The sequence below is a fragment of the Conger conger genome, chromosome 16, assembly GCF_963514075.1.
Source record: "Conger conger chromosome 16, fConCon1.1, whole genome shotgun sequence".
Taxonomy (NCBI): Eukaryota; Metazoa; Chordata; class Actinopteri; order Anguilliformes; family Congridae; genus Conger; species Conger conger.
Genome location: NC_083775.1, coordinates 37763161 through 37786166, shown reverse-complemented (window position 1 = coordinate 37786166; position 23006 = coordinate 37763161). Strand labels below are relative to the sequence as shown.

The 23006-nt window shown below is 44.0% G+C and overlaps 1 protein-coding gene across 4 annotated transcripts in view; it reads left to right on the top strand.

Moving 5' to 3' along the window:
• Window positions 1-23006, top strand: part of mybpc2a (myosin binding protein Ca) — a 71114-nt gene that overhangs the window by 14452 nt on the left and 33656 nt on the right. The window contains exons 2-8 of one of the 4 annotated variants that reach the window (XM_061223841.1): window positions 8977-9012; window positions 9240-9254; window positions 9376-9399; window positions 18272-18298; window positions 18432-18452; window positions 19590-19610; window positions 22666-22686. In XM_061223841.1, the coding sequence (XP_061079825.1) occupies window positions 8977-9012; window positions 9240-9254; window positions 9376-9399; window positions 18272-18298; window positions 18432-18452; window positions 19590-19610; window positions 22666-22686 (165 nt within the window). Of the gene's footprint in view, window positions 1-8976; window positions 9013-9239; window positions 9255-9375; window positions 9400-9959; window positions 9987-18271; window positions 18299-18431; window positions 18453-19589; window positions 19611-22665; window positions 22687-23006 lie in introns of all 4 variants that reach the window. The other 3 variants (XM_061223842.1, XM_061223843.1, XM_061223844.1) reach the window with 3 other exon arrangements.

Here is a 23006-nt window from a genome sequence, read left to right as displayed (position 1 = left end):
CGAAAGTAGGTAATCGAGCTGTTGTTAACAGAGGGGAGCTCCGTGATGCCAATGGCTCCCATATGTCATTGTATAAGCATTTCATTATAATACCTATAAAAATAATGCTTTCACGATTGTTGTAATTATTGAAATTGTCCCCTTGAGCTGATTACAAAATTTTTATTAATTTGTAAAAGTTTCATAACTGCATACTTTAGAGCTACAGTGCAGCTCTCTAGTGCCTATGCATTGTGCAAACAAACTATTAATTCAGAATAATTAATCATCTGAATTCACATTATTTTCAGTAAGGACCATGGAAAATGGCTAAAACATTACTGTCTAATAAATAACTTCTTAGAATACGCTGGCACTTTGCTGTGGAGCATATGAGTCTAAAAAAAACATAACAATGATAAATTATATTATGAAGGCCAAGATTAAAGATTAAAATTCTCATAAGCATACAGTCATTACCAATGTCGTCAGTGCATTGTGTAACTTTGTGTGGAGTTTTCCTAGTCCAGTGACCCTTATTAATGCTGAACAACCTTAAACAATGTATTTTTAAATGCATATGAATTATTGCACATCAAAATAAAAGCCCTTCAGATCATTGAAAAAGGCTCATTGACATGTTGACTCACCCTCTGCCTGTGTTTATAGTCCTTAAATTCGGGTTTCAAAATATAGTTCACGGGTCAGTACTCTGTACCAAAACATTGTATAGTTATGCAATAATTGAAGCTCATTGGTTGCAAATTGGTTCTAATTCCCATAGCCAATTGTGTTTCAACATCAGTGCGTTCACAGAGAAGGGGTGGGATGAACAGTGTTGTGATTTGAGGGTGTTTGTTGCTGCAATTCCTCTCTTGATCGTTAGAAATCCAAAATTACCTATAGTACCTCTAACACATTTAATATTTACACACACCATTTCAAAGGTCATATATATTTTTTTCTCCCTTTTTTCTCCCAATTTGGTAGCCAATTGTACCCCGTCTAATTCAATTAGAGCTAGTATTAGATAAGCCTTCTTCAAGCCGTCTCACCGCATGCTCGACATGCTTGTTTGTGTGGCGATCTACTAACCCTGCCAAGTCCCTCCCTCTGGAGCGGTGAGCCAATTATGCTGCTCCATGTGAGCCGGCCAAACTTGGCTTTTGGCAGGACCGAGAATCGAACCCCGGTCCCCGGTGTGCAACTGCAGTGAACTGCAACCGCGAGTCTGCTGCGTCTTAGCCTGTTGCGCCCCGGCGGCCCTCGCATAGCTTGCAGCCTACACTGTTTTGATTGTTCGTCTATATATGGTGACATAAAGGCACACCGCTCTCTTAAGGCTTTTTAATGGCTTGACAAAATTAAACCAAGCGCATTGCATCTGTTATCCAAGAACCAGGATTAACTGGCAAAAGGTCGCCATACTCAAACGTGACAGGGAACGCAAGGAGTATTCCCCACCTCTCCAGACGCGTAGAAGCAGGGGTCTGAGCAGATCTTGTTACCCATTCGTTCCGTTAGTTTTCTTTTCCTGTTGTTGTGAGCGTGACAGTGAAGACATTACGCATACCTTTGGCGCCTGGTTGGTATACCCCCTGGCACACTCCAGTTCTCCCTAAGGTTCTAGAAGGCGGCGTTTAAAAAAAGTCTGAGGCTACGTCAAATTTAGCGGTTTTGGTTTCGAAACATTTTAAAAACTTTTTGGTTGAGAAGTTTTCCACTACCTTGACCTGTCCGTACACATTACTCGAATGCAGTCAGAAACCAAGAATGCGGGCCCCAAGTCATGTTTCTTGACAGCAGGTTCGATTGTGTCATTCAGCGTCATTTGACAGAATCTTGAGTTTGATTATTTTATTGTCTCAACAATCCTGTCAATTGGCATGTGTGCTGTAACAGTTCCTTAAAGTTTGACTTTAACTTGAATCAGTGAGAATTACGTGAGCGAAACTTCAAATGTTTTCCCATGAAAGGTTGCAAATGTCCAGGTAGTGAAATGTAGCCGTTGTATGCGTTGTTGAAAGAACAGCTTTCAGTATGTCTACTTTGTGCCCTGAATCACTAGATTTGGAGACTGTTGAGTGAGAAAGGCTAGGATGGTGTCAGCTATTTAGAAGTGATCCCTGCTGACATGGAATACTAAATTTGTGCATGGGGGCCAAAACTGTAGCTGCCAATAGGAAATGACACAACTCAAGAAATATGTCCCACTATGCAGTGCCTTAGAACAATTAACCCTGTTTTGAACTGAAGTGATAAACCGTGTGGGGTTTTTTTTTTTTCACAAGTAAAATACAATTGTAATATATGCTTTAACATATATACAGTAACTACAGTGCAATATTATTGTATTGTATTATGACAGTGATATTATGATATTAATAGTCGTAGCGAAATCCATTGGATGAAATGCACAAAGGCAGAAAGTGGCAGCTGAAATGAATATGAATATAATAAGCACAGATGTGTGAATATGTACAACAGCGGGGGTCCTGAGGTAGACAGTCAGTGTGAGGCAGTTGGAGGGGGATGGGGGTTGACTGGGGCTCTGAGTTTGAGGGGGCGTAGGGGGCATTGGACAGTGCTAACAGTGAGACTCAAATAAATCTTTTATTATTCATAAATATCCAACTATCCATTTCTCATTTCTCTTTCTCTTCCTCCATCTTACATCTACTCTTTCTACTCTTTCTCAATCTAAGCAGTTTCTGTCTCTTACCTCTTGCTCCTCTACCTTTCCCTCCGGTATGTCACTCCCATCTCCTGCCGCGTCCCCGTTTCTGTCCGTTTCTCCACTGGACGCCCCAATCACAGCCCCCGATCACAGCCCCCAATCACAGCCCCCCAATCACAGCCCCCAATCACAGCCCCCCAATCACAGCCCCCCAATCACAGCCCCCAATCACAGCCCCCCAATCACAGCCCCCGATCACAGCCCCCGATCACAGCCCCCAATCACAGCCCCCGATCACAGCAGATGTTAGCGTTCGGCGCCCTGTGGAGACTGACGATCTATTGTGTTCTTTAAATGCTTGTCGGGTGTAGCACTGTAACTGTAGCCTGCGGACGACGGGCTAGTCTGCCCGGGAGAGGCGGCGACAGCACCGTGCAGGGGAACTACGGCACGCGGCGGACACGGGCCGCGCGGACAGGCCGGCAAATGAAGACGCACGGCGAACGTTAGCGTGGGTGCGGGAGCATCACTGCGCATTAGCGGTGGCTCTGAGGGTTCGCTCCGTAAGCCCGGTGACTTATCGCTGCTGTTAGAGGCTTCGGAATGGGGAGAGGGCGAGCCGGAGTCAGCCGGTGAGGGGGAGAGAGGCCTGACGGGCCGTAACCTGAGAGACAGAGAGGGAGGGGGGATGATGACAACACGGGAGAACGTGAGGAGGAGTCACACAATGAGCTTGTAAAATTCACACATTTCCAGGGAGAGAGAGAGAGAAAGGGAGAGAGAGAGAGAGAGAGAGAGGGAGAGAGGGAGAAAAAGGTAGAGAGAGAGGGAGAGAGAGAGAGGGAGAGAGAACGGGAGAGAGATAGAGAGAGAGAGGAGAAACAGAGAGTGTTGGTTTCCATGGAGATTTTGGGCCTTCAGCATTTCTTCCACCTCTGTTTCCAGGGCTGAGAGTGGCTACTTTGTCACTAGGGGTGATGTTGCTTAGCTATATTTCTGCCCTCAACAGCACCCTGGGGTCAGGCAGCTGTGTCAAAAGGGTAATCTCGTGTTGTAGTCTCGTGCCTGCATGTTTGCTAACCAATGCAGTTTTTTATGGAACCCTCTATCAAAGGTGTGATGTGTCAAAGCTCCCCAACAAAAAAACCCAATTTGCCCAAAAAGGAACCCTTGATCTAGATAGCGTTCTCTACGGAACCACAGATTTTGGATGATTTTTTTTCTGAGATTGTACTTGGATTTGGACCCCAGTGACAGAACTTAGAATGAGATGAAGGTTGAATATGTGCAGCAATATTAACCCCCCACCCCTCACCTCTGAGAATCTACATACCGGCTCCACATCTTTAAAAACTCACACCAGCACACCCCTCAATCCCAAAAGCCGGGCCGTGACTCTGTCGGGAAGCTCCACACGCTTTCTGGACTTCCCAGGAGTCCCTTTGCCGGTCTGCAAGGGTAGAGGAAAAAAGCTCTGAAGCACACTGGCATGAAGAAGGGGGCGGAGGGGAGATATTAATAACAAGATCCTTAAACGGAAGGCATTCCGGACACACCCTGGGCACAATGGCACCAGTTAGGATGAATGATGAATTTAGCCTGGTATTTTTTCTGTCTAAAGCATACGATGGGTTGACAAACACGTAGGTCTAATCCGTCCCTGAATAATCAATATGGTCCTCTTGTAATTTTACAGACTTTACTGTTTGTTGCTCAATGAAATGAGGAAAGCAAGGAATTCTGCTAAAGCTAGTTGGTAAATAACTGAAGCATATTTCTCATTTTCCCTCAGTTTTTGAGAAGTAATCTTAATTGTAATATCATTGTCTGCGAAATACCTGAATTGGAATGTTTGTAACCTTGTTTTGGCCTCTGCATATAACGGTGCAGGGCAGCTCGTGAAATGCTGTTATTCTTGTTGTGCGTACGGCATTATTGAAGTATCTGTCATGTGGTGTCGTGTCTTCGGAGGTGAACACCCCAAGTCTTACTCGTCTTTCACTAGCACTCTTGAATGGCCTGCAAGACCACATGAGCCGAAACATCTCCAATAAATTGTTAACTCTTGCTTGGTTGAGTGTGGGCCACTATGCACTTTTTAAACTTTGAGTTTGGAAGACAGACCCACCTTTTTTGATGAACAAAGCGCAAAGTAAAAGTTCAGTGCATTGTTGTTGCCCGGAAATTTCCCGAATGTCAGGTAAGCAAGATTTCCAGTGGCCGTTCTCCTCCCTGCAGTCACTGAAGCTACTTAAAAGATAGCCCGCCCGAAAAACAAACCTTACCAAAAATAGAGGTGTGGGGCACACGGTATGACAGAATTAAAGCACGAGGCAGAACTGCTCATGCCGGGAGGGCAAGCCGCCGGTCGAGGCCAAGAGGCGTATCCTATAACACGGAGTGATGGATACTGTGAGGAAGCTGGCTCGCCATCTCACCCTATCCACTATCCCTGCCTGCGGAGTCAGCAGGCAACTCAGCACACAGACCGACCCCCACGGCCCAACCACTGACCCACACTCACCCCCACGGCCCAACCACTGACCCCCACTGAATCCTATAGCCCAACCACTGACCCCCACTGAACCCTATAGCCCAACCACTGACCCCCACTGAGCCCTATAACCCAACCACTGACCCCCATTGAACCCTAGAGCCCAACCACTGACCCACACTGAGCCCTATAGCCCAACCACTGACCCCCACTGAACCCTACGGCCCAACTACTGACCAACACTGAACCCTATGGCCTAACCACTGAGCCTTACAGTCTGACCTTTGAACCCTACTGTCTGACCTCTGAACCGTCTGGCTAAGCACTTCCGCACTTGACAGGCCACAGAATTTGTGCATCGGTGTATCAAGGATGCGCTGATCTTTTCTTGCTCTAACGAAAGTTTGGGAGTTCCTCACTTCTACTTCTAGCCCCTAGAAGGAACATTTAAAGGGTTGGAATGTCCTTAAAGATGCCGGACCTCAATCACTTTCCAGGTCAAGAGCAAGGAAAAGAAAAAAGAGGAGAAAAATTTGCGATTGGAATGAGCCCCATGTATCAGGGAAGAAGAAGAAGAATTAACGTTTCACTTTCGTTCACTAACTAACACTCACTTTTGAGAGAGGTCATATCTGTCATGGATTTATTGAGGCAACTACAGGTGAGATAAATTTTAATCCTAAATGTTGAAAGTGGGGGTATTTGAAAATAACTTTTGTGGAAAAGACAAAGCAAATGGTAGTGAGGAACTTCCTTATGAAATCTTTAGATAAAAGATCTAGCATCATTGCGCATGTAATGAGAGTGCTTTTGAGTTAAGTAAAATTATTGCTAATTTAACATTAGGTGTCTAATTAAATTCCATTCCAATTAAAGTGCTGATATACAGCTTGGATCAATCCGCATGGTTGACATTAGATTGATATGTCACCTCAATCATAGAAAGGTAACTGCATTGGCTTGCTACATTTCAGCTTCAACAAAGTGGATACAATTGATAGCATAATCATTGATCTCTTCAACCCTGCTGAAAAAAACCGTTCAAGCTAGGTTTCGAACTAGGTGGTAGCTGGTTGACCAGTTCCACGCTGAACTTGGTTTGACCAGCTCAAGCTACGTTAGTTTTAAAGCAGCTGGCAGTAGGTAATTTCAAGATGGTCATCACAGGATTTTCCAGCAGATTATTTGAACACTGATTACGTTTCTGAACCCGCAGTTACTATGCCTGCTGTTTCTGCTGTCCAGGAGGAAATACAACTATATCCTAACAAACTGCAGTGGTCTAGCGCTCAATCCAGTTCCACAGAAGACTGTCACATAGACTCTTTACAGAGTAACAGCAGGGAAGAAAAGGAAAATGGCCCCGAGCCATCAGATAGCATAATGAAGCAATCCCTCGTGGGAAGAAAAACCGTCTAACAGTGGCGAGAAAAAACTCCCCGATGTGAAGAAATCTCAGGAGGAACCCAGCTAAAGGAGGGATGCCCATCCTCCACTGGCCTACAGGTTGAGTTAGAAAGTCCACATGGAAGAAAGTAAAGTATGCAGTTCAGATGCAACTGTTCTAGGACCAGTAGAAGAAGTTATCAGTGCACAGATTTAGATGTTGCTTCTGTGCTCAATTTCAACTGATGTTCTCCTTAACTGCCCCATGCACTGAACACCTGTACCACACATGCCTACCCGATGACCAAGGTCAATCAACCCTGTTCTGTTCAATCTATATTTACAGTTCAATGAATACAGCAAGCCTCCTCTGGCTTCACGCACCATTGAGCAGCTCCCATAAGAATCCATGGAATAACCAAATGTCTCCAGGCTGTCTCCAGGTCTTATGTATCTTTGGCTGGATTCAAATCCAAATCCTACCGCCAAGGGCATGTAATGCATGCTTCCAGCAGGAAGGAAAATCCCATAATGCAATGTTTCATGCGTGAAGAAGAAAGGAGCAAATCAGAGCGTTTTCAAATGAAAGAGGCTATTTCTTTTGCAGGATGAGTTCAGGCGTTTGTGAATAATTCATGAGCGCATGTTGAGCGATGGCAGGGGGGATTAAGAACGGAGAATTTAACTTTGGCAGATTCTGTAGCCTACAAGGAAAATATGTGGTTACTATGGAGTAGCACTTCCTAGATAGCTTCCTAGATTGGTTCAGTTCCGTTTTAGCTTGTTCATCATCTGTCCTTCCTTGCAGAGCACCTGCTAAGTTTGATGGTGCATGCTGCACGTTTACATTACATCCAATGGGACTTACATTGATTATTCTACGCAGGGGCCAATCCCCCCTGGAACAATGTGGGGTTAAGGGCCTTGCTCAAGCTCTCAACAGCTGCGCTAATCTTATTGTGCCTACACTGGGGCTCGAACTACCAACCTTCCAGGTCAGAGTCAAACACCTTTGCCACAAGGCTACAGGCTCTCTCCCTCTTGGGAAGACAGCAATGGAAGGGAATGTGTTAAAGTGGAATTGAAGAATCGAATCAAGTGTGTCTGAGTGTTTTTGAGTCAGAGTGTGTCTGAGTGTCTTTGAGTCAGAGCATGTCTGAGTGTCTTTGAGTCAGAGTGTGCATGAGTGTCTTTGAGTCAGAGTGTGTCTGCATGTCTTTGAGTTAGAGTGTGTCTGAGTGTCTTTGAGTCAGAGTGTGCCTGAGTGTCGTTGAGTCAGAGTGTGTCAGAGCGTGTCTGAGTTCCGTTGAGTCAGAGTGTCTGAGTGTCTTTGAGTCAGAGTGTGCCTGAGTGTCTTTGAGTCAGAGTGTGTCTGCATGTCTTTGAGTTAGAGTGTGTCTGAGTGTCTGTGAGTCAGAGTGTGTCTGAGTGTCTTTGAGTCAGAGTGTGTCTGAGTGTCTTTGAGTCAGAGTGTGTCTGAGTGTCTTTTAGTCAGAGTGTGTCTGAGTGTCTTTTAGTCAGAGTGTGTCTGAGTGTCTTTGAGTCAGAGTGTGTCTGAGTGTCTTTTAGTCAGAGTGTGTCTGAGTGTCATTCTGTCAGAGTGTGTCTGAGTGTCTTTGAGTCAGAGTGTGTCTGAGTGTCTTTGAGTTAGAGTGTGTCTGAGTGTCATTCTGTCAGAGTGTGCCTGAGTGTCTTTGAGTCAGAGTGTGTCTGAGTGTCTTTGAGTCAGAGTGTGTCTGAGTGTCTTTGAGTCAGAGTGTGTCAGAGCGTGTCTGAGTTCCGTTGAGTCAGAGTGTCTGAGTGTCTTTGAGTCAGAGTGTGCCTGAGTGTCTTTGAGTCAGAGTGTGTCTGAGTGTCTTTGAGTCAGAGTGTGTCTGAGTGTCTTTGAGTCAGAGTGTGTCTGAGTGTCTTTTAGTCAGAGTGTGTCTGAGTGTCTTTTAGTCAGAGTGTGTCTGAGTGTCTTTGAGTCAGAGTGTGTCTGAGTGTCTTTTAGTCAGAGTGTGTCTGAGTGTCATTCTGTCAGAGTGTGTCTGAGTGTCTTTGAGTCAGAGTGTGTCTGAGTGTCTTTGAGTTAGAGTGTGTCTGAGTGTCATTCTGTCAGAGTGTGCCTGAGTGTCTTTGAGTCAGAGTGTGTCTGAGTGTCGTTGAGTCAGAGTGTGTCAGAGCGTGTCTGAGTTCCGTTGAGTCAGAGTGTCTGAGTGTCGGTGAGTCAGAGTGTGTCTGAGTGTCTTTGAGTTAGAGTGTGTCTTTGACCTGGAGTGAGTCTTTGTGTCTCGGCGCATCTTTGAGTCCTGCAGTGGTCTGGCAGCCGGGGCTGGAGTGGTAAAGGCTGTGACAGTGTAGTAGACAGAACTGTACCTCGCTCTGACACACACACCTGTCCCCGGGATGAACTCGTCTGAAACATGATAAACATTTGGACTCTCTTCTCTTTTTTTAGCGGCCAAGAAAGAAAAGGCTGCAGCGCCACCTCCTGGTAGGTATAGACAACATCAGCAGCAGGAAAAAAGTACACTTTTAAAATGACTTCACAAGGAAATGTATCCTTATCATTATCATTAATATAAATATAAATAGCAGTAAAAAAGTGACACAATTCATAGATGTTTCCTTAGAAATGCAAGCTATCTTTACAGATATTTTTGAGAGACCACCTTTCCCTCTATTGTTGTTAAAAATGTTTTTTGCATTTTTGTTTTTCAGCGAAGAAAGCAGCAGGTAGGAAAAGCATGCCATTTGTCTGCTTGTCTATCTGTCTCCTTGATCTTCACTAGATTGTTCCGGCATTTCATCTCTGTGTAACGTGTGTGTTCAACTGTGTGTGTTTTCCTTCATTCAGAAAAGCCCCCAGAGGAACCTGCGGGTAAGGGCATGTGCTGTACTCACAAGTCACAGAAGCTACCTTTCTGTGGGATCTGGACTGAGAGTGTCCCATGGGTCTGCATGTCACCCCTGTAGCTGGTCTTAGAGAACTATTACATAACATAAAATGACATAATGGCGAGAACAGGCCGTTCAGGCCAGCAATGCTCACCTTCTCCTACCACTAAAGTGTACCTACTGCCTAAAAGCTAAACAGTATCTAGCACCGTATCAAGCCTGGTCTTGAAAAGCCCCAGTGTTTCTGCACCTAATCCCCTTTGTCCTCAATGTTAACGAAATTAAAAGCAAAAATGATCTTTTTTTCTTCAGGAACATGGTATGGAAACGTGAACATTTGCCCCCAAACTAACTCGCCAAGCAGAGTTGACGATAATGTGTGTTTACTTATAAGTCAAAGTTAAGGACAAACGTTGATTGAAAACAGGCCATAGAGTCCTTAACGTAGTGTTTGTGTGTGTGTTGAGAGAGAGTTAGAACATCTATACCAGAATCTCCATGCACACGTGTGAATATCTTGATGTTGAAACGTTATATTTCTAGCGTCAGACGAACCTCCACCAGAAGACGGTAAGCGCTAATGTGGACATGGTTTCAGCATGTGTGCATATACAGGACTGCTACTACATGCCTTGTAAACTGAAAGGGTCATAAACTTTCTTTTCCAAGTGCGTTCGATGAAAAGACATTGTATTTCTCCTCTATTAATTACTGAACTTTCAAAAGTGCCCTTAGCTGCTACGTATGATTACAGAATTCACGTGTATGCATACAGGTATACCTGTATGCATGTATAATTGTGGGTGTGCTATTCAGAGGATGATATTGTGCTTGTGTGTGTAGAGAGAGAGGGAGGGGGGGTGGGGGGTGGGGGGGGGGGGGGAGGCATGTAGACTGTATGCTTAAGGAAGTACATACTGATAATATTTTACTTAAGAAATATGGAACTTATTTGCACATATCAGTCGGTTTCTTCCTGCAAGCTGTTGGTTTTGCTGTTGCGTTTGGCACATTTGTTTTCCAACCAATCCCTTACTTTAAGGATTTATCTCTTTTGTGAAGATTGGTTGAAGTACCTGAGCGAGTATGCAGTATGTGACTTGCCATGGTCTAGGTCAAGACCTGAGACTAACTATCTTTGTATAAGGCTATGCATACAGTAATTTTATAATCAATAGAATTACCCTGGTTGCATGTTGTTATCTGGGGAGTACAGGAAATGTGAAACATGTTTTAAAAACATTGAAAACTTAATTAAACCTGGTAAGTATAATAATAATAATAATAATAATAATAATAATAAAATTTCTTTAAATTTGAATTGCTTAAAATGGGATAAAATGTAACAACAATGAACACTGAAATTAATTTGCTTAGTAAAATGTTTAGTAAATGCGATATAAATTATAATTCCTACGTACCTGCAGGAACCATATTCTTGGAGTATTTTAATATTTGAAATATGCCTTAACCTTATGTATATGTGAACTTAATGCAAATGGATGTGTTTCTATGAAACCATTAAGATCTGCTATAATTAATTTATGGAGTCTGCAGCGGCATTTGTAGAAAATCAACGGCAGTAAATGCCGTTACACGGGTTAATGCAGGACGTCCTTTAAGGACAAAGGTGTAATCTGTTTTATAAATACAGAGGCGCTCGCAATCACATAATGACAATATTTGTTTAACACTTATTCGGAAATCATCTAAACCAATATTAAGTGATAAATAAAATAATAGATCAATTATATTTAAACCACAAGCCAATGTATTCTCCAGCTGGGGGCCAGCTATAGATTTTAGGATGAAATCAGTATTCATAGTCAGAAGAACATGGATGGCTGTTGGGTGCACAGTAAACCAATGGAAAGATATTACAGCCATTCTCATCTACAGAGTTGTTAGGGAAAAATGCCCTTTTTAACATTTCACAGGTGAGCATTGTCTGATGAAACAGATCCCAGTAAAAACAATGATAGCTATACTTGAGTTTAACTTTCGTATATATTTGCAAATAAATAACAGAAAGTGAGAAAGCTTACCGGCTCTCTGATTTGAATCAGACACAGTAAGACTCTTATACACCCTTTCCAGAAGAGGGGGCTTTACCAAAACAAAAAGACATGAAGCTGGCCACTAACATTTTGTCTAATGAATACCCCTTGTTGACCTTGTCGTAAGACCGTAATGTGCTAGCTACCCCCTTCATGGAGAAGCAGAGACATTAAGGTCAGAGGCTGTCTGTCTGCTGGGAGAGAGACAGAGAAAGAATCCTAGTCAGCACTTAATTCAGAAATTGGTAATAAGGATTAACACTAAAAGGTTATTTGTAATCATGTGATTGTCTTTATGTTAACACACATTGTCAATTAAGAATAAACTAATAATTAATTAAGAAAATTAACCTGACAGAGTGTTACAGCATAGGTGCTTTCATACTGGTGAACCTGCAGTTATGCCATACACAAAGTAAGCAGCTTATACCGGCTCTAGATTGTTAAAGCCTGAGCCTCAGCCATGTAACAGGGTGCCTGTGACAGGACCAACTGTGAATTCTTTGCGATTAAATTCAAATCGTCTTCCAGGAAGTGGATGGAAAAAAGCTTCAGTGTGAAAATACACAGAAGTATTACAATTGTATTAATTTCAAGGAAATATACAGTACTGTCAAGAAGTCTTAGGCACCCTAGGCTTTATTATATATATGTTTATTTTTCTGTGTGTGTGTTACTATAAAAGAACACATTTGAGATTTCCAAATATTCATTTACCAATAGATTTAATTTTACATGGACATTTTTCTATTTAATTTTTTAAAAGTAACACATTACTGTAAGCAATTGACTACTTTTTACATAAAAACTTGATCAAGGCTGTCTGAGATCAGAAGCAAGGAGCCAACCAAAGTCTGCAGAAGAACTGTGGCATTATTATTATTTTCGAAAGAATCTTATCTGTACAGAATGTGATACAGGTGCCGAAGACTTTTGCACAGTACTGTATATTATTATATATACTAGTTTTTGTATTGACGTAAGAATTGACTAAATTGAGGAAAAAGTGAATTTTGATTTCAGCTTCTCTTTCGCTCCTTGGAATTTTTATTTATTTATTTATTTATTAATTCCAAGTGTTTAGGAACTAAACAATAGTGATTGTAACAACAGCATTACAATTTTCAGGTAAGAATCTTGTTTCATATTTCTAATCTTACAGCTTATAGGGTTAAAGAAAAACTATGGTAGCATGGTACAGTAAGACACACTGAGGATCTGAATTCAGTAAGCATCTGATTTAGCCTCTTTTATATGTTTTTATACATTAAAACTTTTTCAAGAACAGTCCAGAACAATAAACTCCACCCACATTTTTCGATGCAACCAAGTTTTGTAACCGCTCAGTGAAGATGGGTTTAATGTGAACTCAGTCAAGGCAAGTGAACTGCATGACATGCCAACCACGAGCTGGAAATCTGGGTGGCGTCTACGACAGCACACCCCTGCCCTGGTGCTTCTCTTATTACTAATGCACATTCTGTACAGAGAGAGCCCCAGAGGGTGAGGCGAGTGTGTCTTCAGATCTCTTGAGTGGTGACCAGTTCCCAGTGGGCCAAGGGCTGAGCCTTGAGGCATGCCTGTTGTGTTGAAGTACTTGTGAATAGCGGTCGGGGAGGACTTCTTAGAGAGGTGCGGGGACTGACCTCAGACCTGTGAGAGTTCCAGGGTTGATTCATGGTGCTTCAGGAGAGCCAATCCAAGAGGGTGACCAAGTGGAGTGAGACTACATTGTCCAGTTTGGCAGGAACCACTTGGAGAGGAAAGCGGGCGGGGGAGAGTGGGTGCGGGGGCTGTTTCAACAGCAAGCATGCCACAGGAGCCAGGCTGGACAAGGTCCAGGCAATAATTTTCTTCAAGAAATGCCAACAGATTTTGGAAAGGCTGTTCAGGGGTTTTGGAGAGGAGGGGAGTTTTGGCGGGTGGTTCGAGCTGCTGGCAGATTGATAAAGGACGAACGCACGTCTGTTTTGAGGTTGTTGGAATGCAGCGGTGAGAGGATTTTTTTATCTTATTGCATATGCTCTAATACGAATTGACAAGCAGTTTGGCGCCTTTACATCAAGGCCGTATGTAATATGTTGAGGGTGTTCTGTTTTAGTGTGAATGTGACTTGCTGTATCTGAGTTTGCGTGTGTATGTGTGTGTTCAGGAACATGTTTGCTAATTGACATGTACTGACATCAATGCCTAAATTGTTTCTTTCAAATGAAAGCAATACAGCCTCGAACTGAAGGTAAGAGATGTGGCAATGAAATGTGTGTGCACGTGTGTGAATGTGTGTGACTTCTGAACTTTCAATGTTCAACATTGTGTGTGTGTGTGTGTGTGTGTATGTGTGTGTGACTTGTGAAAATTCCTCTGTAGTGGAATCTTTATCAATTGTTGATAAAATATTACATTTTCAATTTGTAAGAAGACAAACCGACACTAGACAGCAAGAGCTGAAAGCATGAAATGTCAATTTTGGGTAACTGCAGATTTGCCTGTTCTTATATTTTTAAAAAGCAATATGAAGCACCTGCTACCTCCGGTGAAATAGCTGTCCTCCCACTGCCCTCTGTGTGTTAGCTGCTCTTCAGAAATGGTTCTTTGTGTGGGAGTTGGAAATGCCCTGTGTCTGACCTAATTGCCAGTGTTTATCAAGCAGGTCCGGGCCGTTGGTTATGGCATACATTTACAGAACTTCATCATCCTACATGATATGGTGCTTGTCTTGGTCTAGTGTGAGGACAAGAATTTCAACTGTCTGTGATCAATATAGCAGCATGAGTGAGTGTCTTAATACGGACGAGAAGTTGATTGGACTTGTTTTTATCAAGATAGTTCTAGTATAAATGTTAGCAGTTAGCAATCTCAAAGTTGTTGCTTGAACTTGCATTGAATGTGTGTGTGTGTGCGTGTGTGTGTGTGTGTGTGTGTGTGTGTTTTGTACTATGTTTCTATAAACCATTGTAGTTATTGAAATATAATTTTCAAATTGACTTTGATTAATAGAGAAAAAAACAGAATCAAAGAGAAAGAAAGAAATAATGCATAGAACCAATTACAGTGTACAGTGTGAATGTGTGGGTGTGTGAGTACTGTATATATGTGTGTTTGTGTGTGTGTGTGTGTGTGCACATGTGTACTTTCTGTGTATGTATGTGTGTTAGTGTGTGTGTCTGTGTGCGTTTGTGTGTGCACGTGCATGTGTGCACATGTGTGTGCACCTGCGTGTGTGAAGATGTGTGTGTACGTGAATTTCTGTGTGTGTGTGTGTGTGTTAGTGTGCAATACTGCACATACAGTATATCAGAACCCCTAAACACAATATGCACTGTGTAATTATGCACACCAACATTATACAAGCATTGTATAAATATGCACACAAACAGCAGCAGTGTTGCATGAATGCAGGACTGTATAACTATATGCACACAAACAGCAGCACTGTTGCATGAATGCAGGACTGTATAACTATATGCACACAAACAGCAGCACTGTTGCATGAATGCAGGACTGTATAACTATATGCACCGTACAGGACTTAGACTAGAGCACGTACAGAAAGAGGGATGCCCCAGCGCTCCCCTGCAGTCTCCGTGCTAATGCTCTCGGCTTTTCCTCCTCCTCTCATCCCTCTGCCGTTCCACGCACCACGCGCCCCGCTCCGTCCCCCGTTATCCGCCAAGGCTACGTGCGCCCTAAATCACACACGCCGTGAACACTCGCATTGTACAACTTCCCACTGAAATCCATCTGTGAGCTAGCGGTCTCATTCCAGGGACAGAACATACGGAGTTAATATCGGTTCCAGAATTCTCTGGAAGGCTACTATGAGAGCAGAATAAACACTGTGTTTGGACCATATCTCCCAAGCCCTACATTACACTGCCGTAAGCCTGACATACACCTGTTATGTGCAGTCATGGCAACAAATTGCAGCTCATGACATTGTACGTGATTGTTCTTTTCAAAGTTGCACATATGATTACTGCAGGGCTGCAGCTTCGGCAGTCGCTGAAGCAAAAACCCGGGTATGGGAGGAGTTCGGGGAGGCTATGGAGAAGGACTTTCGGTTGGCCTCGAGGAAGTTCTGGCAAACCATCCGACGAAAGGGAAAGCAGGGCTTGTCTCAGGCCGTTTTCAGCAGGGGAGGAGAACTGCTGACCTGGACTGGGGATATTGTCGGGCGGTGGAAAGAGCACTTCGAGGAGCTCCTGAACCCGAACAACACGTCCTCTGTGGAAGAGGCAGAGCCTGAAGACTCGGGGGAATCTGCACCTATATCCCTGGCGGAAGTTGCTGAGGTAGTCAAAAAGCTCCTCAGTGGCAAGTCGCCAGGTGTAGATGAGATTCGCCCTGAGATGCTGAAGGCTCTGGACACTGTTGGGCTGTCTTGGCTGACACGCCTCTTCAGTGTCGCGTGGAGATCGGGGACAGTACCTGCAGAGTGGCAGACCGGGGTGGTGGTCCCCATTTTCAAGAAGGGGGACCGGAGGGTGTGCTCCAATTTCCGGGGTATCACACTCCTCAGCCTCCCTGGGAAAGCTTACTCTAGGGTACTGGAAAGGAGGCTCCGACCGACGGCCGAACCTCGGATTCAGGAGGAGCAATGTGGCTTCCGTCCTGGCCGTGGAACAGTGGACCAGCTCTTTACCTTGGCAGGGTTGCTGGCGGGGTCATGGGAGTTTGCCCATCCAGTCCACATGTGCTTTGTGGACTTGGAGAAGGCTTTCGACCGTGTCCCCCGGGGAACCCTGTGGGGTGTACTGCGGGAGTATGGGGTACCGGGGCCGTTGTTACGAGCCATCAGGTCCCTGTATAACCAAAGTGAGAGCTGTGTCCGCATTCTCGGCACAAAGTCAAGCACGTTTCCGGTGGGTGTTGGACTCCGCCAAGGTTGCCCCTTGTCACCGGTCCTGTTTGTGGTATTCATGGACAGGATCTCAAGGCGCAGCCGAGGTGAGGAGAGTGTCCGGTTTGGTGACCTCAGAATCGCATCTCTGCTTTTTGCGGATGATGTGGTTCTGCTGGCTTCATCGGACCGTGACCTTCAGCACGCACTGGAGCGGTTTGCAGCCAAGTGTGAAGCGGCCGGGATGAGAGTCAGCACCTCCAAGTCCGAGGCCATGGTTCTCTGCCGGAAAACGGTGGATTGCTCCCTCCGGGTTGGGAATGAGTCTTTGCCCCAAGTGAAGGAGTTCAAGTATCTTGGGGTCTTGTTCACGAGTGAGGGTAGAAGGGAGCGTGAGATCGACAGGCGGATCGGTGCAGCGTCAGCAGTAATGCAGGCGTTGCACCGGACCGTTGTGGTGAAGAAGGAGCTGAGCCGGAAGGCGAAGCTCTCGATTTACTGGTCGATCTACGTCCCAACCCTCACCTATGGTCACGAGCTTTGGGTAGTGACCGAAAGAACGAGATCGCGTATACAAGCGGCCGAAATGAGCTTCCTCCGTAGGGTGGCCGGGCTCAGCCTTAGAGATAGGGTGAGGAGCTCGGACATCCGGAGGGAGCTCGGAGTAGAGCCGCTGCTCCTTCGCGTCGAAAGGAGCCAATTGAGGTGGTTCGGGCATCTGATCAGGATGCCTCCCGGGCGCCTCCCTTTGGAGGTTTTCCGGGCTCGTCCAACTGGGCGGAGACCCCGAGGGAGACCCAGAGCCCGCTGGAGAGATTATATATCTCTCCTGGCCTGGGAACGCCTTGGGATCCCCCAGGAGGAGCTAGAATGCGTTGCTGGGGAGAGGGACGCCTGGAATACCCGGCTTTGCCTACTGCCCCCGCGACCCGACTCCGGATAAGCGGGTGATGATGGATGGATGGATGGACATATGATTACTTGTATGTATGTGTGTGTCTAGTGCGTGTGTGTGTGTGTGTGTGTGTGTACATATGTACGTATATGTACTGTATACATACTGTAGGAATTTGGTCCATTGTAAAGTGAAACCTGTTGCTCCAAAGTTTAGGTTGATAACAGTTTATTAACAAAAAACAAGGGTAAAAACAAGGCTGGTCAATTACAATGCAGTGTTGTTCAGTGTTTGCAGGTAACCGAATAGCCATTATTACCTTCTCCATGAACGTTTCTGAATATCATCATGTAGAAACTTTCTAGATCTTTCTATTGTCAGAGGAACATCCAAAAGAAGAGGGTAAGCATTTGAATTGCTTCTTTTGATAGAGAAACAAACAGATTCAGAAGTTAAGATCAAGAGCTTTTTTATTTGGGTGAAAGATGAGAAAGTGAGTATACAGTTGTGATTCTTTAGGGTGAGTTCGTTTAGCAGAACGAGGGGACATGAATGGAAATGAGCAAAGGATAAAGTCTGCATTAGGAAGACATTAGACATCCGGACATTTTTTACCATGACATGTAGTGGAGGCAGAAACACTCGGGGTTTTCAAGACAAAGCTTGATAAGGTGCTATGTAATATTTCGATTTTATGCAAACTAAGCAGTAGGTACAGTTTAGTGGTAGGAAAAGGCGAACATTGTTGTCATAATGTTATGTTATGATTCATGTGTGTTTGCCACTTTATGCATACATAACTGTGGATAAGTTCAATCTACACACAGTTCCTGAACCACCCAAAAGGTAATAAAAATGCCTTTTTAGTTCCAGAAAAGGATCAAATCTAATCTACACTGAATCTACTGATAAAATGCTTAATTGGTTAAACCAATATAGTTTCACCTATATTACGTGTGTAAGAGACAGCATAGGCCAGCGATCCTGTGTGCGTGTGTATGTTTGGACACAGTTTGTCAGCTAAAGCAAACTGACTTCCAATATCCCAAATCCTATGTTTCAGTGCCAGTAGTCCCACCGGTAGAAGCGGGTAAGACATTCTGTGTGTCTGTGTGTGTGAGTGTTTTACATTATGTTGAAACCATTGGATCACTGTAATGAATGAAATATCATTTTTAGTAATCATTTTAATCTATGTTTCAATTGTTTCTTTTGACTAATAGAGAAAAAAACTGAATCTACAGGTAAGAAAAAACAAAACAATGCACAGAATCATTTGCGTCCGTGCATACAGTGTAAATGGGTGTGTATGTGTGTGTGTGTGTGTGTGCCTTATAGCGTGTTCAATTTCAGTTAGTACAATCAACTCCAAATATATGTTTGTTTATGAACGGTTTTAACATTGTATTATCGGAAGCAAAACCTGCAGACGCAGGTACGGGAGAAGAAGAGGGAGATACACTTTGCACTGGGGTGTTTTTTGAATATGAACATGTATGCGCATTCATATTTATGCAGTGATGTACTGTTTGCAGTACGGTGTGTGGCATTGTGTAATATTACTCTATGTGCCTGCTAATAGTTTTTTATTGTCTGACATTATAGCAAAATGAACTGTACAGTAAGCAGATTTAGTGTCAGAAATCATGTCCACAACATATCTTAAAGTTGACGAAAATCGTATTTTTAAATTTGGACCTGTCTGCTTGTAGGGAACAGCCGATCAGTCTGCCCTGAAGTCATGTGTGTCTGTGGACATTTAGTCTGTGTTTGTCTGAGTTAATGCTGTACTCTGTACAGTGGGGACCAAAAGTCTGAGACCACTAGTATAAATGCTTCTATTTCGCATTCTTTTCTAATTGAATACTGACTTTTTAATTACAAATATTATCAGCATAAACAATTTGAGTTAAAAGTTGAATCTTTGAAAGATGTACATCATCCCCCCCTTTACTTTAATGGTAACATGCACTTGAGCTGGCATGGACTCCATACAAAACCTGATGATCCATGTTATCCCAGCACTGTTTCACTATGTTCCAAAGAGCATCCTGTGATGTTATTGAATTGATGTTATTATCTTCAAGTGCCCCCATAAATGTTCAACGGGGTTGAGGTGAGGTGATTGTGGATTGTGCAGCACTCCTTGCTCTTCTTTGCTCTTTCAGTAGCTCTTTCATAGCTTTGAAGTGCGGTTAATCCTTGCAATTTTTCCAAATCATAAAACTTTTTGTTTATTTCCAGGATTACATGAAACAAAAAAGCTAGATTTTCAATGTGGCCTCAGACTTTCGAACCACACTGAATCTTACAGTTAGTTAATGCTCTATTCACCAATTATTCCTTTTCCTTTTGTTAAAATGATTTAATTTCATTATCAGAAGCAAAACCTACAAAAAAGGGTAAGACGCTGAGTACACAGAGCTGGCATGGCAATGTGTGTGTGTGTGTGTATGTGTGGAGATGATGACCTTAAAAGTGTGAATGTCAATAGTCTTGTGAATGTTTCTTGGTTGTGAATATTCAGTATGTATGCTCTTGAGAGAAAGTGTGAGCATACATATGTGTGGCATTCAGGATGCGCTTGCCCTGGATGTACGCACACACTTTTACATGAATATTGTATGCGCATGCACAGGCCCTATGTGCGTACGGGGATGGACACATGCAGGCTTCAGTGGATATATCTATCTGGATTCCTGCTCGTTAGTTCAGTTGTCAGTCTCCATGAAAGAGGGTGACACTTTGGTGATAGGGACTTGTCAAGAGAGTGCATGTAGGTAGATGCGGTAGGTGTGTCTGAATATTAGTTATGAATGTATCAATTTATGCGCAACTGTACGCACATGATTTTGTGTGTTTTTCAAGGTGTTTATGAGGGCTAATGTGTGTTTATTCACACTCTAAAAGCATGCCACCCTACATGTAGTACAGTATGTATGTACTTGGTAAGTGTGTGCATACACTGTATGTGTTGTACACGGGAAGTACAGCCACCCTACATGTCGTACAGTATGTATGTACTTGGTAAGTGTGTGCATACACTGTATGTGTTGTACACGGGAAGTACAGCCACCCTACATGTCGTACAGTATGTATGTACTTGGTAAGTGTGTGCATACACTGTATGTGGTGTACATGGGAAGTACAGCCACCTTACATGTCGTACAGTATGTATGTACTTGGTAAGTGTGTGCATACACTGTATGTGGTGTACATGGGAAGTACAGCCACCTTACATGTCGTACAGTATGTATGTACTTGGTAAGTGTGTGCATACACTGTATGTGGTGTACATGGGAAGTGCGTTAGTCAGCAGGTTTGTGTTGTGGTGAGCTTCGCGGCGGCCTGTCAGGGTCACCCTTCAGCGCTTCAGGTCTCTGTCACTGCATACTCGTGTGTGTTTACCACACTGCTTCTCAACCAGAGAGAGAGGCTGCGAGTGAGAGAGGGGGAGAGAGAGGAGCAGAGAGAGAGAGAGAGGGAGAGAGACAGAGAGGGAGTGTGAGAGAGAGAGGGAGAGGGAGTGAGAGAGAGAGAGACAGAGAGGGAGTGAGAGAGAGAGAGAGACAGAGAGGGAGAGAGAGAGGGAGGGAGAGAGACAGAGAGCAAAAGGAAGGAAAAGAAAAAACTAGCCATGTCTGAGTGTCCATGTGCGTGTGTATGTGTGCATGCGTGTGTATGTGTAAATGTGTGTGTGAATGTGCGTACGTGTGTGTAAATGAGTGTGCATGGGTGCGTGTGTATGTGTAAATGTGTGTGTGAATGTGCGTACGTGTGTGTAAATGAGTGTGCATGGGTGCGTGTGTATGTGTAAATGTATGTGTGAATGTGCGTACGTGTGTGTAAATGAGTGTGCATGGGTGCGTGTGTATGTGTAAATGTGTGTGTGAATGTGCGTACGTGTGTGTAAATGAGTGTGCATGGGTGCGTGTGTATGTGTAAATGTGTGTGTGAATGTGCGTACGTGTGTGTAAATGAGTGTGCATGGGTGCGTGTGTATGTGTAAATGTGTGTGTGAATGTGCATACGTGTGTGTAAATGAGTGTGCATGGGTGCGTGTGTATGTGTAAATGTGTGTGTGAATGAGTGTGCATGTGTGAACGTGCGTATGTGTGTGTGTGGGTGGCACATGAGTGTATAAGTGTGTGTACGTGCGCACGTGAGTGTATTAGTGCGTGTGAGTGTGCGTGCGCACGGGAGCGTATAAGCGCGCGCATGTGTGCTCTTCTGTCAGGGACCCACCCTGCCAGTCAGGAGGGCGGCGCTGCGTGTGTCAGCAGGAGTCAGTGTTTCTGTCAGTGAGAGACAGATGAAGGGAGGCTCCGGCGTCAGCGCTAATGCTCCTCTCTCTCCCCCGACGGTAGCGGAGCCACCGCCGGTGCAGACTGAGATCGAAAGCTGTCTTTTAAGAGTCAAACTGCAGGGAGGTTGTTCCTTCCGCACTGCCTTAACCCCTACCCTAACCCCTTCAGACTTCAAAAGCCTGGGATTTAGTCGTGGTTTATGTTTTGACATCTCACTTTAGCGTGGTTGCGCCCATTTAAATAGGACCTAATTGATTTTCGAATTATATGGAAAAAACTGCCAAAACATGACATTTTTAGGCATTAGATAATGTTTTTTAATGTACATCAGGAAATACTCCAACCCAACCTTAATTCGGTTCACTCATATCGTCTTTCATGATAATCAGTTATATCTGTTCTGTTAGCTGTAACTGTAAAACTATAATAAAAAATAATAAAAAAAGGTATAGATTTTTATAATAAAACAAAAACAAAAAGCAATATTATTTTATATTGAAACCAATATTAGAACCAATATTTAATAATAATAATAATAATAATAATAATAATAATAATAATAATAATAATGGCGGCACGGATGGTGCAGTGGGTAGCACTGCTGCCTCACAGCAAGGAGGTCCTGGGTTTGAATCCCCGTCGGCCGGGGCCTCTCTGTGTGGAGTCTGCATGTTCTCCCCGTGTTTGCGTGGGTTTCCTCCGGGTACTCCGGTTTCCTCCCACAGTCCAAAGACATGCAGGTCAGGCTGATTGGAGAGTCTAAATTGCCCGTAGGTATGAGTGTGTGAGTGAATGGTGTGTGTGCCCTGCGATGGACTGGCGACCTGTCCAGGGTGTATTCCTGCCTTTTGCCCAATGTATGCTGGGATAGGCTCCAGCCCCCCTGCGACCCTGATCAGGATAAGCAGGTTCAGATAATGGATGGATGGATGGATAATAATAATAATAATAATATATCAATGATGCTTCAAGAATAATATTAGCTAGTGCAGGAAGTCTGCCGACATCCACAGCCCGCGGATTGTCGTGGGGATTCCATGTCACTGTGGCCCGGCTGTGTCCTCCCCCCGCCACTCTCCACCGGGGGGATAAAAGTGCATCCTGCAGAAATTGTGCCTAATGTGTTCTTTCCCTTCTCTCTTTCTCTTAGAGGGAGATGTCCCAGCCGACGGTGAGTGATCAGCAAGTTTTCAAATATATATGAAAATATCGGAAAAACGCTGATTAAAGAATTTACTTGTGACAAAAGAAATTACAGCAGCCGGGGCGAAAACGATAAATGCAAGTAAGCTACAAAAATGAAATCTCATGGAGAAAAGTGAATAGGGGAGGTGAAATAATCGAATTCTAACATTTTGCGGGACGGAAAGGCGGCTTTATTGGCCAAGATTGATTTTATTTTGAGGTGTTCAGGTTCAAGAGTGGGCTCCCAGCGGGCTCCCAGCGGGCTCAAAAGGATCTATCCGAAAGGGTTTCTCAATAAAAACCAAA